Source organism: Hemiscyllium ocellatum, chromosome 50 (genome assembly GCF_020745735.1).
Source record: "Hemiscyllium ocellatum isolate sHemOce1 chromosome 50, sHemOce1.pat.X.cur, whole genome shotgun sequence".
Taxonomy (NCBI): domain Eukaryota; kingdom Metazoa; phylum Chordata; class Chondrichthyes; order Orectolobiformes; family Hemiscylliidae; genus Hemiscyllium; species Hemiscyllium ocellatum.
Genome location: NC_083450.1, coordinates 2,481,486 through 2,497,305, shown reverse-complemented (window position 1 = coordinate 2,497,305; position 15,820 = coordinate 2,481,486). Strand labels below are relative to the sequence as shown.

The window sequence follows — 15,820 nt, the reverse complement described above, 5'->3', positions numbered from 1 at the left end:
CCCATCGGGAGCAGACAGTTACTGAGGGACCCATCGGGAGCAGACAGTTACTGAGGGACCCATCGGGAGCAGACAGTTACTGAAGGACCCATCGGGAGCAGACAGTTACTGAGGGACCCATCGGGAGCAGACAGTTACTGAGGGACCCATCGGGAGGAGACAGTTACTGAGGGACCCATCGGGAGCAGACAGTTACTGAGGGACCCATCGGGAGCAGACAGTTGCCGAGGGACCCATCGGGAGCAGACAGTTACCGAGGTACACATCGGGAGGAGACAGTTACCGAGGGTCCCATCGGGAGGAGACAGTTACCGAGGGTCCCATCGGGAGGAGACAGTTACCGAGGGTCCCATCGGGAGGAGACAGTTACCGAGGGACCCATCGGGAGGAGACAGTTACCGAGGGACCCATCGGGAGCAGACAGTTCCCGAGGGACCCATCGGGAGCAGACAGTTCCCGAGGGACCCATCGGGAGGAGACAGTTCCCGAGGGACCCATCGGGAGCAGACAGTTACCGAGGGACCCATCGGGAGCAGACAGTTACCGAGGGACCCATCGGGAGCAGACAGTTACTGAGGGACCCATCGGGAGCAGACAGTTACTGAGGGACCCATCGGGAGCAGACAGTTACTGAGGGACCCATCGGGAGCAGACAGTTACTGAGGGACCCATCGGGAGGAGACAGTTACTGAGGGACCCATCGGGAGCAGTTACTGAGGGACCCATCGGGAGCAGTTACTGAGGGACCCATCGGGAGGAGACAGTTACTGAGGAACACATCGGGAGCAGACAGTTACTGAGGGACCCATCGGGAGCAGTTACTGAGGGACCCATCGGGAGCAGACATTTACTGAGGGAGCCATCGGGAGCAGACAGTTACTGAGGGACCCATCGGGAGCAGACAGTTACTGAGGGACCCATCGGGAGCAGTTACTGAGGGACCCATCGGGAGCAGACAGTTACTGAAGGACACATCGGGAGCAGACAGTTCCCGAGGGACCCATCGGGAGCAGTTACTGAGGGACCCATCAGGAGCAGACAGTTACTGAGGGACCCATCGGGAGCAGACAGTTACTGAGGGACCCATCGGGAGGAGACAGTTACTGAGGGACCCATCGGGAGCAGACAGTTACTGAGGGACCCATCGGGAGGAGACAGTTACTGAGGGACCCATCGGGAGCAGACAGTTACTGAGGGACCCATCGGGAGCAGACAGTTACTGAGGGACCCATCGGGAGCAGACAGTTACTGAGGGACCCATCGGGAGCAGACAGTTACTGAGGGACCCATCGGGAGCAGACAGTTACTGAGGGACCCATCGGGAGCAGACAGTTACTGAGGGACCCATCGGGAGCAGACAGTTACTGAGGGACCCATCGGGAGGAGACAGTTACTGAGGGACCCATCGGGAGGAGACAGTTACTGAGGGACCCATCGGGAGCAGACAGTTACTGAGGGACCCATCGGGAGGAGACAGTTACTGAGGGACCCATCGGGAGCAGACAGTTACCGAGGGACCCATCGGGAGCAGACAGTTACCGAGGGACCCATCGGAAGGAGACAGTTACCGAGGGACCCATCGGGAGCAGACAGTTACCGAGGGACCCATCGGGAGGAGACAGTTACCGAGGGACCCATCGGGAGCAGACAGTTACTGAGGGACCCATCGGGAGCAGACAGTTACTGAGGGACCCATCGGGAGCAGACAGTTACTGAGGGACCCATCGGGAGGAGACAGTTACTGAGGGACCCATCGGGAGCAGACAGTTACTGAGGGACCCATCGGGAGCAGACATTTACTGAGGGACCCATCGGGAGCAGACAGTTACCGAGGGACCCATCGGGAGGAGACAGTTACCGAGGGACCCATCGGGAGGAGACAGTTACCGAGGGACCCATCGGGAGCAGACAGTTACCGAGGGACCCATCGGGAGCAGACAGTTACCGAGGGTCCCATCGGGAGGAGACAGTTACCGAGGGACCCATCGGGAGGAGACAGTTACCGAGGGAGCCATCGGGAGCAGACAGTTACTGAGGGACCCATCGGGAGCAGTTATTGAGGGACCCATCGGGAGCAGTTACTGAGGGATCCATCGGGAGCAGACAGTTACTGAGGGACCCATCGGGTGTGTGTGTCTGTGTGAGTGGGTCACTCGGGGGTGTCTGGGTCTGGGTGATGGGTCACTCGGAGGTGTCTGGGTCTGGGTGATGGGTCACTCGGGGGTGTATCGGTCTGGGTGATGGGTCACTCGGGGGTGTATCGGTCTGGGTGATGGGTCACTCGGGGGTGTATCGGTCTGGGTGGGTGGGTCACTCGGGGGTGTATCGGTCTGGGCGATGGGTCACTCGGGGGTGTATCGGTCTGGGTGATGGGTCACTCGGCGGTGTATCGGTCTGGGTGATGGGTCACTCGGGGGTGTCTGGTTCTGGGTGATGGGTCACTCGGGGGTGTATCGGTCTGGGTGGGTGGGTCACTCGGGGGTGTATCGGTCTGGGTGAGTGATTGGGTCACTCGGGGGTGTCTGGGTCTGGGTGATGGGTCACTCGGGGGTGTATCGTCTGGGTGATGGGTCACTCGGGGGTGTATCGGTCTGGGTGATGGGTCACTCGGGGGTGTATCGGTCTGGGTGATGGGTCACTCGGGGGTGTATCGGTCTGGGTGATGGGTCACTCGGGGGTTTCTGGGTCTGGGTGATGGGTCACTCGGGGGTGTATCGGTCTGGGTGATGGGTCACTCGGGGGTTTCTGGGTCTGGGTGATGGGTCACTCGGGGGTGTATCGGTCTGGGTGATGGGTCACTCGGGAGTGTATCGGTCTGGGTGATGGGTCACTCGGGGGTGTATCGGTCTGGGTGGGTGGGTCACTCGGGGGTGTATCGGTCTGGGTGGGTGGGTCACTCGGGGGTGTATCGGTCTGGGTGATGGGTCACTCGGGAGTGTATCGGTCTGGGTGATGGGTCACTCGGGGGTTTCTGGGTCTGGGTGATGGGTCACTCGGGGGTGTATCGTCTGGGTGATGGGTCACTCGGGGGTGTATCGGTCTGGGTGATGGGTCACTCGGGGGTGTATCGGTCTGGGTGATGGGTCACTCGGGGGTGTATCGGTCTGGGTGATGGGTCACTCGGGGGTGTATCGGTCTGGGTGATGGGTCACTCGGGGGTGCTGGGTCTGGGTGGGTGAAGTCCGACATGCTGAGCTGCTGGTTTTGTGTTCCAGGCTCCCCAGTTCATTGACATCCCTCTGGAGGAGGAGGACTCGTCCGATGAGGAATACCGACCAGAGGAGGAGGAGGAGGAGGAAGATGAGACAGCCGAGGAGGTAGCTGATGAAGGGCTTTGAGTTGCGGGGTGGGGGCGGGTGCTCGATTTCCCCTCACTGTGCTTTGGTTTCGTCCGGGCTCCTTGGTTCATGGTCCAATCTCCAGCCCCCTCCCCCTCGGTCGCTATGGGGTAGACCCCTCCCTCCTCTGGCTGAGCACATGCTGCTGGCGTGAAATGTTCTGTGAGTGAGGTGCGGACAGCTTGGAGAGAACGCTCCCCTACAGCCCCCTACACCAGTCGGTGCTGTCAGCTCTTGTGTTTTCTCCCGCTCAGTCATCTGAGGAGATACTAGCCCCTCGTGGCTGGTCTGCCTCTCTGTGAGACCGGCGCCATCCCATGCACTCGATTCCCTCATTCCATCGCTCTTGGTTCGGAATATGCTCATCCCCGGAGCACCCACTGCTCTCTGGGTGAGGGAATGAGCAAGGTTCCTTGCTCCCCCTGTCCCCACTCAGTCCCTAATCTCCCGGGACTCTAGCCTCTGCGTTTCCCACTGTCTAGCAGGCAGGGCGAGGGGAGCAGACCCTGTGAGAACCTCCCTTCCCCATCGCCGCTCGTCCTGCTAAACGCCCAGAGGGCAGGATGATCGATGACTGGTGTCTGCACAGACCAGAGAATCCCGATGGGGTGGGAGCAGGCTATTTGGCCCATCGAGTCCACACTGACCCCCCCCCCCCCGAAGAGCATCCCACCCAGACCCACCCCCTTTACCCTGTCCCTGTCGCCCTGCATTCCCCATGGCCACTCCACCCTAACCTGCACATCCCTGGGCACTATGGGACAATTTCCCACGGCCAATCCACCCTAACCTGCACATCCCTGGGCACTATGGGACAATTTCCCATGGCCAATCCACCCTAACCTGCACATCCCTGGGCACTATGGGACAATTTCCCACGGCCAATCCACCCTAACCTGCACACCCCTGGGCACTATGGGACAATTCCCCATGGCCAACCCACCCTAACCTGCACATCCCTGGGCACTATGGGACAATTCCCCATGGCCAACCCACCCTAACCTGCACATCCCTGGGCACTATGGGACAATTTCCCATGGCCAACCCACCCTAACCTGCACATCCCTGGGCACTACGGGACAATTTCCCATGGCCAACCCACCCTAACCTGCACATCCCTGGGCACTATGGGACAATTCCCCATGGCCAACCCACTCTAACCTGCACATCCCTGGACACTACGGGACAATTCCCCATGGCCAATCCACCCTAACCTGCACATCCCTGGGCACTATGGGACAATTTCCCATGGCCAATCCACCCTAACCTGCACATCCCTGGGCACTATGGGACAATTTCCCATGGCCAACCCATCCTAACTTCGGAGTGTGGGAGGAAACTGGGCCACCTAGTGCTGTTCCTGTAAACTCCGCACAGAAGGCAGAAATCCTCTCTAAACCTCACCGTACGCTAATCTCTCTCACTGCTCTTTGTCACCAACATTGTGGCAGGTGAGGGGTTGAAACCAGCTGCTGATCCTGACTGCTGAGCAGTTCACACAGACTGCTTGTGGGTGCCTGTGCCCTGAAGACCATCGTTGGACTGGATTACATTTAGGGTCACTTTTGACTCCTCCCCCACCCCGGCCAGGCCGTGTGCTCACTTGGGGCTGGTACTGAAACCAGCCTGGTGAGAAACGAGCCTCCTTTTCCACTAGATTTCCTGGTGGGACGTGGACATCGCCATCTGGAGCAGCATTCTCTGCCCTGTCCCGAGTTGCCCTCGTGGCAGTGGTGGTGAACTGCGTGTGTGTGTGTGTGTGTGTGTGTGTGTGTGTGTGGTGTAGGCGCCGTGAGGGTGGCTGCTCCCCGGATTGTGAGCCAGCCACACTGAAGGAATGGCTGACAGGTTTCCCAGTCAGGGTGGCCAGGGGATTGGAGGGATAACTGGCAGGGATGGGCCTGTACCTGCTGCCCTGCCCCTTCCAGATGGCTTTGGAAAGGGCAGGAGGATGGGGTCAGGTTTGATGGGACACGGGCTTTCAGAAACTCTAGCTAGAGCTGAATAAACCGAGAGGGAGGGAGGACCAGGTGGGTGGAAGGGGGTCACAGTCATGTCAGCTTTTACCTGTGGGCCCTACAGGAGCCTGGGCAGCTGGTGATAATCGGAATGCTGTGTGCCTCTAGCTGCGTCCCTTCGTCCCATCACCTTCCTGATATCCCGTCTTGGCCTGTTGCAGAGCTTCATGGAGAGCGATGCTGAGAGCACCAGTTCCTCTCCTGCAGGGAGTGGCAGGCCACGGTCCAGGCAAGAGGTGTTGGAGGCCGAGGAGGAGGGCCCCTCTGAGGTGAGTGTGTCTGGTTCCGGCGTTGGGCTGTGTATCAGTGATCCTGCTGTGCCCCATCTCCCTGTCCGTCCATCCCTATCTCCGTTAGCTTCACCCCCCCCCTCGCGGTCTGCTTCAGCTGCTCCCCGCGGCTGCCTTCTCACCATGACCTGAGTTAGAGTTTCTCCCTCAGCTGACAGCCCGTTAGTGTCTATACCTCGCCCACGGTTTATCTGCCTTTCAACTAGTTCCCTTTGCTGGGAAGGGGCTGCTGTGTCCCACTTTGAGACAGTGGTGTCGGGTTGCCAGCCTGCTGGTTTCGGGAGGGGGAAGGGCGTGTGGTGCTCAGATTTGGACACTGCAGGATACTTTTCCAAGTCAGGGTGGTGCATGGGGCATCGAAGGAGACTCTAAAGGGGGTTGGCATTCCCATGCATCTGCTGCCCTTGTCCCTGATATCTCTCTCTCTCTGACATTATTAGGATAACTCACCACAAGCTGCCTTTACTTAAGAAATTTTACAATCAAATACTGAAAGAATGGTTGAAACTTGATTGGGTCCTCTACGTTCTGGGGAAAAAGTCCCAGCCTGTCGGACTGCTCCTTATTACTCGAGCTTTCCAGGGCAGGTAACCTCTGAGTGAATCTTTTCTGCACCCTTTCTAGTTTAATAATAGAGTGGTGCTGGAAAAGCACAGCAGGTCAGGCAGCATCCGAGGAGCAGGAAAATCGACGTTTTGGGAAAGGCTTTTGCCTGAAACATGGATTCTCCTGCTGCTCGGATGCTGCCTGACCTGCTGTGCTTTTCCAGCACCACACACTCGTCTCACAGCCCAACCTGCTAGCTGAAGAATGGTGGAGTTTTGCTACAATTCCAAGCAGCAGCAGCATCTGTCTCTGGGTACGTCCATGGTTCGATTCCTGTGCAGTGTTGCTCTCGTGAGGACTGCCACCGAAGAGCCACGAGGCTGAATCCGTCCTGAGTTTAATCTCTGGTTAAGTTTGTGGTGTGTCTTCATTTCTGACACTCGCTTGTTTTCTTGTCAGGAGTGGAGGACGACTGCCCTCAACTGAGCTACACACAATCTCGTCGTCTGCATTCGCTGCCTGCAATGTGATCCCTCGACACTGGGGACTGGGGGACCCGCTTTACGTTCTCTCGCAAAAAATCACCCTGAGCTCTCTGTCCCTTCAACCCCCCAGCCTGTTCCCTGGCCACCATCTCTCTCTCAGGCTTGCCGTGAGTGCTCCAGGAAAGCTCATCACAAGCTGGGACAAACCGCACCTCATTTTCCACGTCCGAAAGCTTTCTGGACTCAGTATCGAGTTCAGCAATTCTAGGGTTCCTGGCACCCTCTCCCATGGCGAAAGTGAGATGCTGGAAAAGCGCAGCAGCTAGTCAGGCAGCATCTGAGGAGCAGGAGAATCGACGTTTTGGGCAAAAGCCTTTCATCAGGAATCACCTTCTCCCATCTCTTGACCCGAACCGTTACACACTGGGCCCTGTGATCACATGGTCTGCTATTACACACCAGCCTAATTAATCATCAGTTGTCTATTATCTCTCCATATTCACTCTCTGAGCCAGATCATTTGTCCTGTTCTCTCTCTTTGGGCTCTCCCCCACCTATCATTTTGCTCTTTACTCCCTCCCCCACCCTATCGTCTGCATAAAACAAAATCTTCCTAGCTACCATCTGTTCCGAGGAAGGGTCCCTTGACTTGAAACGTTAACTCCGCTTTCTCTCCACAGATGCCTCCAGACCTGCTGAGTCTTTCCAGCAGTTTCTGATTTATTTCTAGCCTCTGTGTTCCTTGTCTGGTTCAGAGTTAGCTGCCTGTATGATACGCCGCCAGCCTTTCCTGTCATGAACTCCTGGAGCTTTACTGCAGGACAGTCCGTTCCCCTTGTGGCATGATGTCGCCAGTCGTCAAGCAGTTGTTAAACGCCGTGTTTATGTGGCTGGGGTGGCTAAGTGACCTGTTGTTTTTAATTCCCTGTTCCCCTACCTGGTGAGGAAGCCTTTCAGCATGCTCGCTTTCACAGCACTGAGTATAGGATGTCTTGTTGCAACTGTACAAGATGTTGGTGAGGCCACATTTCGAGTACTGCGTGCAGTTCTGGTCACCCGACAATAGAAAGGACATTATTAAATGGGCAGCACGATGGCACAGTGCCAGAGACCCGGGTTCAATTCCCACCTCAGGCGACTGACTGTGTGGAGTTTGCACGTTCTCCCCGTGTCTGCGTGGGTTTCCTCCGGGTGCTCCGGTTTCCTCCCACAGTCCAAAGATGTGCGGGTCAGGTGAATTGGCCATGCTAAAGTGTTAGGTAAGGGGTAAATGTAGGGGTATGGGTGGGTTGCGCTTCGGCGGGTAGGTGTGGACTAGTTGAGCCGAAGGGCCTGTTTCCACACTGTAAGTAATCTAATCTAAACTGGATTTACTCGGCTGCTCCCTGGACTGTAGGGTTTGAGGTACATGGAGGTGTGGGACAGGAGGGGACTGTGTTTTTCCCTGGAGTGTTGGGGACTGAGGGGCGACCTTATAGAGGTCTATAAAATCACAAGAGGCATAGATAGCTGGCAGCTTTTCCCTCCTTGTATGGGCGTTTAAAACGAGGGGGCATAGGTTTAAGGTGAGAGGTTCCACAGGGGCATGTTTTCCACACAGAGGGTGGGGAGTCTCTGTAATGGGTTGTCAGAGGGAGTGCTGGAAGTGAGTACACTATTGTCATTTCAGGACCATTTGGACAGGGACATGGGTGGGATAGGTATGGGGGGGTATGCACCTAACACAGGGAAATGGATCATTGGTTCAAGGTGGACGGTATGGGCAGGTTGGGCCAAAGGGCCTGTTTCCATATCTCTCAGGAAGCTGATGATTCCAGAGAGCAGTATTGCTGCAGATTCCAATCCCGGAGGACACTTTCAGCAGGAGTGGGGTGTGAACACTGACGTTGAGTTGAGTGGGGGCAGGTTAAACAGCCCCTATTGTCTCCAACATAACTCCCTCGCAGTCTCTGCTCTTGTGATGATGTGGAGGTGCCAGTGTTGGCCTGGGCTGGACACGCTCTGAAATCCCTTCACCCAGCAAAGGAGCAGCGTGCTGAAAGCATGCGATTGCAAGCAAACCCTGAGTCATGGGAGCTGGGCGTGTGCAGTAATGCCAGCCTGGGTTTGGCAACGCCGCAGCATGGGTTACCCACTAGGGAAGGGTACTGGGGGTGTGTGTGTGTGTGTGTGTGTGTGTGTGTGTGTGTGTGTCCTGACCCGTGTTGTTGGTGTGTGTGTGTCCTGTCCCCCCTGACCCGTGTTGTTGGGGTGTGTGTCCCCATGTTGTTGGGGGGTGTGTGTGTGTGTGTCCGTGTTGTTGGGGGGTGTGTGTGTGTGTGTCCGTGTTGTTGGGGTGTATGTGTGTGTGTGTCCGTGTTGTTGGGGTGTGTGTGTGTGTCCCATGTTGGTGTGTGTGTGTGTCCCCTGTCCCCCCTGACCCGTGTTGTTGGGGTGTGTGTGTGTGTGTCTCCCCGTGTTGTTGGGGTGTATGTGTGTGTGTGTCTCCCTGTGTTGTTGGGGTGTGTGTGTGTGTGTGTGTCCCTGTGTTGGGGTGTGTGTGTGTGTGTCCCTGTGTTGGGGGGGTGGTGTGTGTCCCTGTGTTGTTGGGGTGTGTGTGTGTGTGTGTGTGTGTGTCTCCCTGTGTTGTTGGGGTGTGTGTGTGTGTGTCACTGTGTTGTTGGGGTGTGTGTGTGTGTGTCTCCCTGTGTTGTTGGGGTGTGTGTGTGTGTGTCTCCCTGTGTTGTTGGTGTGTGTGTGTGTGTGTGTCCCTGTGTTGTTGGGGGGTGTGTGTGTGTGTCCCTGTGTTGTTGGGGGGGGGGTGTGTGTCCCTGTGTTGTTGGGGTGTGTGTGTGTGTGTGTGTCCCTGTGTTGTTGGGGTGTGTGTGTCCCTGTTGTTGGGGTGTGTGTGTCTCCCTGTGTTGTTGGGGTGTGTGTGTCTCCCTGTGTTGTTGGGGTGTGTGTGTGTGTGTGTCCCTGTGTTGTTGGGGTGTGTGTGTCCCTGTGTTGTTGGGGTGTGTGTGTCCCTGTGTTGTTGGGGTGTGTGTGTGTGTGTGTTGTTGGGGTGTGTGTGTGTGTGTGTGTCCCTGTGTCGTTGGGGTGTGTGTGTCTCCCTGTGTTGTTGGGGTGTGTGTGTGTGTGTGTCCCTGTGTTGTTGGGGTGTGTGTGTGTGTGTGTGTGTGTTGTTGGGGTGTGTGTGTGTGTGTGTGTCCCTGTGTCGTTGGGGTGTGTGTGTCTCCCTGTGTTGTTGGGGTGTGTGTGTGTGTGTGTGTCCCTGTGTTGTTGGTGTGTGTGTGTGTGTGTGTGTGTGTGTGTGTGTGTGTGTGTGTGTGTGTGTGTGTGTTGTTGGGTGTGTGTGTGTGTGTGTGTCCCTGTGTCGTTGGGGTGTGTGTGTCTCCCTGTGTTGTTGGGGGGTGTGTGTGTGTCCCTGTGTTGTTGGGGTGTGTGTCTGTGTGTGTGTGTGTGTGTCTGTGTTGTTGGGGTGTGTGTGTGTGTCCCTGTGTTGTTGGGGTGTGTCCCTGTGTCGTTGGGGTGTGTGTGTCTCCCTGTGTTGTTGGGGTGTGTGTGTGTGTCCCTGTGTTGTTGGGGGGTGTGTGTGTGTGTGTCCCTGTGTTGTTGGGGTGTGTGTGTGTGTGTGTGTCTCCCTGTGTTGTTGGGGTGTGTGTGTGTGTCCCTGTGTTGTTGGGGTGTGTGTGTGTGTGTGTCTGTCTCCCTGTGTTGTTGGGGTGTGTGTGTGTCTGTCTCCCTGTGTTGTTGGGGTGTGTGTGTGTGTGTGTCCCTGTGTTGTTGGGGTGTGTGTGTGTGTGTCCCTGTGTTGTTGGGGTGTGTGTGTGTGTGTGTCCCTGTGTTGTTGGGGGGTGTGTGTGTGTGTGTCCCTGTGTTGTTGGGGTGTGTGTCTCCCTGTGTTGTTGGGGTGTGTGTGTGTGTGTGTGTGTGTGTGTGTGTGTGTGTGTGTGTGTGTCTCCCTGTGTTGTTGGGGTGTGTGTGTGTGTGTGTGTGTGTGTGTGTGTGTGTCTCCCTGTGTTGTTGGGGTGTGTGTGTGTGCATGCGCGTGCCCCATGTGGTGTTGGCGGGGGAGGGGGAGGAGGAGGGGGGAGGTGGGGAGGTGGTTTGGGTTTGTGCTTACATCTCCGGTCACTGTGTTTTGTTCAGGTGCCGGGTGTTGCTGGGAAGGAGAGGGGGCCTCCCGGTGTGACTGCCAGACACCTGAGTGTGGAGACTGTTCCGATGGGACCCCCACCATTGCCCCCCAAGGCCAAGCACAGACAGAACCAGGACACCAGCTTCATGGAGAAGCTCCATGCTGTGGATGAGGAGCTGGCTTCCAATGAGGTCTGCATGGACTCCTACCAGGTACACCACCCAGGGAGCGGGCTGGGGAAACCCACAGCTATACACACACGCGCACAGCTATACACATGCACAGCTATACACGCACGCACACACACACACGCACACACGCACAGCTATTCACATACACAGCTACACACACACACTGTAACATGACTTGCCAACTCTTGTACTCAATATCCCGCCCAATGAAGGAAAGTGTGTACCGTGTACCACCTTGACCACTTCACTGACCTGCGCTGCCACCTTCAGAAAACAATGGATCTGAACACCCAGATCTCTCTGTACATCAATTTTCCCCAGGACTTTTCCATTTACTGTATCGTTTGCTCTTGAATTGGATCTGCCAAAATGCATCACCTCGCATTTGCCCGAATTGAACTCCATCTGCCATTTCTCTGTCTAACTCTCCACTCTATCTATATTCTGCTGTGTTCTCGGACAGTCCCCTTCACTATCTGTTACTCCACCAATCTTAGTGTCATCTGATCAGACCACCTATGCCTTCCTCCAAATCATTTACGGATATCCAGCATGGATCCCTGTGGGACACCACTGGTCACAGGTCTCCATTTTGAGAAACTGCCTTCCACTATTAGTCTCTGTCTCCTGTTGCCCAGCCAGTTCTCTGTCCATCTAGCTAGTACACCTTGGATCCCATGCGACTTCACTTTCTCCATCAACCTACCATGGGGAACCTGATCAAACACCTTACTGAAGTCCATGTATGTGACATCAATAGCCCTTCCCTCATCAATCAACTTTGTCACTTCCTCAGAGAATTCTATTAAGTTGGTAAGATGTGACCTTCGCTTCTCTCCCATTCTCTCTCCAGCTCTCCCCCTATCTCGCTCTCGCTCCCCCATCTCGCTCCCCCATCTCGCTCCCCCTTGCATGCACTCACTCTCTCGTGTTCTCTCTCTAGCTCACTCTCCCTCTCTCTCGCGCTGTCCCTCTCTCTCGCGCTGTCCCTCTCTCTCGCGCTGTCCCTCTCTCTCGCGCTGTCCCTCTCTCTCGTGCTGTCCCTCTCTCTCGCGCTCTCCCTCTCTCTCGCGCTCTCCCTCTCTCTCGCGCTCTCCCTCTCTCTCGCGCTCTCCCTCTCTCTCGCGCTCTCCCTCTCTCTCGCGCTCTCCCTCTCTCTCGCGCTCTCCCTCTCTCTCGCGCTCTCCCTCTCTCTCGCGCTCTCCCTCTCTCTCGCGCTCTCCCTCTCTCTCGCGCTCTCCCTCTCTCTCGCGCTCTCCCTCTCTCTCGCGCTCTCCCTCTCTCTCGCGCTCCCTCGCTCCCTCTCTGTCTCGCTCGCGCTCTCTCTTGCGTGTGCTCACTTGCGCTCTCGTGCTCGCTCTCTCTCTCTCTCTCTCGTGCTCCCTCCCTGCAGCAGGGAAGTGTGGGGTGGCTGGTGTTTGTGTCTGACAGGAGTCTGGCAAAGATGCTCAAGGCCAAATGGAGTAGGCCATTCAGCCCATTGAGCCTGCTCCACCATTCAGTCGGCTGACAGTCGATCATGCAGGTCAGCCCCCTGTTCCTGCTTCCATCCCACAGCACTATCCCTAACCCCTCCTGTAAAGAATGCGGTGTTCTAGCCTCTAGTTGTGAGTTGGCGAGGGGTCTGCTGGGGTGGGTTATGGGTGAGATGCCTGTCTCTCTGTGAGGTAACACTGTTGATGCTGCCCCTGTTTGTACTGTGTTGCCAGTCCCTCAATGAGTGTTTGATCGCTTACCGGACCCGGTCCAAGTGGCCCCTCAACAATGTGTCCCTGGGACTGCTGGAAGCAGAGCTCAAGGCCCCGGACATCACAGCAGATATGTATGACCAGGGAGGTCAGGATGACGTGTACTGGCAGAACTGGATGAAGGCTTTGATGAACGATCTGGATTATGAAGGTGAGACTCTGGCGGTGCCAATCTCTGAGGATCCAATCCCGCAAATGGGCATTGCTTCAGTAAAAGACAGGCTGAGGGAGTGGGCCCTGTCGGAGGGTCAGTGCTGAGGGAGTGGGCCCTGTCGGAGGGTCAGTGCTGAGGGAATGGGCTCTGTCGGAGGGTCAGTACTGAGGGAGTGGGCACTGTCGGAGGGTCAGTGCTGAGGGAGTGGACCCTGTTGGAGGGTCAGTACTGAGGGAGTGGGCACTGTCGGAGGGTCAGTACTGAGGGATTGGGCCCTGTCGGAGGGTCAGTGCTGAGGGAGCGGGCCCTGTCGGAGGGTCAGTGCTGAGGGAGCGGGCCCTGTCGGAGGGTCAGTGCTGAGGGAGTGGGCCCTGTCGGAGGGTCAGTGCTGAGGGAGTGGGCCCTGTCGGAGGGTCAGTGCTGAGGGAGTGGGCCCTGTCGGAGGGTCAGTGCTGAGGGAGTGGGCCCTGTCGGAGGGTCAGCGCTGAGGGAGGTGCTGTGTTGGGAGGTGAATGTGAGGAGGAGCTGGTGATCTCGAGCTGTCGAGGGGATGACATTGTCCTGTCACTGTCTGATGAGTGTCTTTGTCTCCTCTGGTGCAGACGATGAGGACGATCCTGAGTACAACTTCCTGGAAGATCTTGATGAGCCGGACATGGAAGATTTTCGGAATGACCGAGCTGTGCAGATTACAAGTATGTGTAACTCCATACCTTGTTGGGTGCATGGGGAGCTTAGGGACTTGGGAAACTGGGGAGGTGGGGAAGGAGGGCATTGAGCAAGTGGCTTGGCGATGTTGGGAGGTGTCGCGGCTGGCGAGGGGTGGGTTGGAGGCTGTATAAATGGGAATGGGGGGGGGGGTGGGGGGAGTGCACACTGAGTGCCACCTGCTACCCCCTCCACCTTCCCTCCCGGTGGTGAGACCCATCACCAGGTGAGTTAGGACCTTAGTTTCTTTACTTTTACTCGGTTGGATGCTGGCAGGGTTAACTCACCAGGTCGTTTTTTTTCTCTCTCTCTCCCCCCCCACTTCGCTGTCTCTCTCTCTGTCTCTCTCTCTCTCTGTCTCTCTCTCTCTCTGTCTCTGTCTCTCTGTCTCTGTCTCTCTCTCTCTCGCTGTCTCTCTCTCTGTCTCTCTCTCTGTCTCTCTCTCTGTCTCTCTCTCTCTCTGTCTCTGTCTCTCTGTCTCTGTCTCTCTCTCTCTCGCTGTCTCTGTCTCGCTGAGTCTGTCTCTCTCTCTGTCTCTGTCTCGCTGTCTCTCTCTCTCTGTGTCTCTGTCTCCCTCTGTCTGCGTCTCTCTCTCTGTCCCCCCCCTCCCCCCATTAGAGAAGGAGGTGAATGAGCTGATGGAGGAGTTATTTGAAACGGTAAGTTTCCAGGTTTTGTTCCTCCGTGTGGTTTCCCCCCCCCGTGTCCCTGACTCTCCTCCCCCTCCGGCACACTTGGCAACACCGGTTTCTGGGGGAGCCTGACACTGTAGCCTGTTTCTCTGGCTGTCTCTACCGTATGTGTGGGTATGTCTGTGGGTGTCAGTGTGTGGGTGTGTCGGTGTGTGGGTGTGTGTGTGGGTGTCGGTGTGTGTGTGTGTGTGTCTGTGTCTGTGTATATATGGGTGTCTGTGTGTGTCGGTGTGTCTGTGTGTGTGTCGGTGTGTCGGGGTGTGTGTGTCGGTGTCGGTGTGTGTCGGTGGGTGTGGGTGTGTGTGTGTTGGTGGGTGTGGGTGTGTGTGTGTCGGTGTGTGTGGGTCTGTGTGTGTCTGTGTCGGTGTGTGTGTGTCTGTATAAATGGGGGTGTGTGTGGGTGGGTGTGTGTGTGTTGGTGTGTGTGTGTGTGTGTCGGTGTGTCTGTGTCAGTGTATATATGGGTGTGTCTGTGTGTGGGTGTGTGTGTGTGTGGTTGTGTCGGGGTGTGGGTGTGTGTGTGGGTTGGTGTGTGTGGGTGTGTGGGGTGGGTGTGTCGGTGTGTGGTGTGTGTGGGGTGGGTGTGTCGGTGTGTGGTGTGTGTGTCGGGGTGTGTGGTGTGGGTGTGTGTGTGGGGGGGTGTTTCGGTGTGGGGGGGGTCGGTGTGTGGGGTGTGTGGGTGTCGGTGTGTGGGTGTGGGGTGTGTGTCGGTGGGTGTGTGGGGTGTGTGTGCGTGTGTGTGTGTGTGGGGTGTGTGTGTCGGTGGGTGTGTGGGTGTGTCGGTGGGTGGGGGGTGTGTGTGTGTGTGTGTCGGTGTGTGGGTGTGTAGCTCTGCTCTGCTTCCAGCTCGAAGCAGAGACTGACGATGTGACGATGTGATGATGTGCTGTGGAGCCCATTATGCAGTTCCACTCTGTGGGCATAACGCACTGATGTGAGTCATGTGCCCAGTGAGGCCAGTTCCGATTCCCTCAGGATAGGGTCACACCGCCTGGAAACAGCCCCTTCGGTCCAACCAGTATCTGCTGGAAACTAGCCCCCATCTGACTTTCCATCTCCGTACCTGAATCCGGGCGGAGGGTCCCGTGCAGCTGGTCTCCTGTGCAGTTCCTGCCCCTCTCTCGGGTGAGAGGTCAGCTGCTGTCGGTGACTGTGTTCCTTCAGCGCTGCTGGGTCCGAATCCTGCAACTCCCTCCCTCCCACCCAGAGTGTCTCACGCACTGACTGCCACCTTCTCAAGGGGCAGTTACGGGCCACTCCCAATGCCATCCACGTGGCAAGAATTTAGAAAGCCAGGAGGGTCCGACTGGATTTGAAGCCCTCTCCACCAATGCTGCCTGAGCTGCTGGGTCCCTCCAGCACGTTCTGTTTTGATGTCACGTCTCCATCATCGGCAGTGTTGTGTTCACTTTACAGCAATGAACTTCCTTTGGCATCAGCTAAAACCGAGGAGGAGGCGGCTGGGGGTGTGGGGGGTGGGAAACTGCTGGTCCGGCTGGACACCATCCTGGAGGGCTTCCCCTGTGAGAA

The 15,820-nt window shown here is 56.8% G+C and overlaps 1 protein-coding gene across 1 annotated transcript in view; it reads left to right on the top strand.

Moving 5' to 3' along the window:
* LOC132805518 (GON-4-like protein) overlaps positions 1 to 15,820 on the top strand; it is an 80,601-nt gene that overhangs the window by 29,475 nt on the left and 35,306 nt on the right. The window contains exons 8-13 of the mRNA XM_060820630.1: positions 3,216 to 3,317; positions 5,518 to 5,625; positions 10,809 to 11,009; positions 12,698 to 12,887; positions 13,493 to 13,585; positions 14,217 to 14,257. Of these exons, the coding sequence (XP_060676613.1) occupies positions 3,216 to 3,317; positions 5,518 to 5,625; positions 10,809 to 11,009; positions 12,698 to 12,887; positions 13,493 to 13,585; positions 14,217 to 14,257 (735 nt within the window). The remainder of the gene's footprint in view (positions 1 to 3,215; positions 3,318 to 5,517; positions 5,626 to 10,808; positions 11,010 to 12,697; positions 12,888 to 13,492; positions 13,586 to 14,216; positions 14,258 to 15,820) is intronic.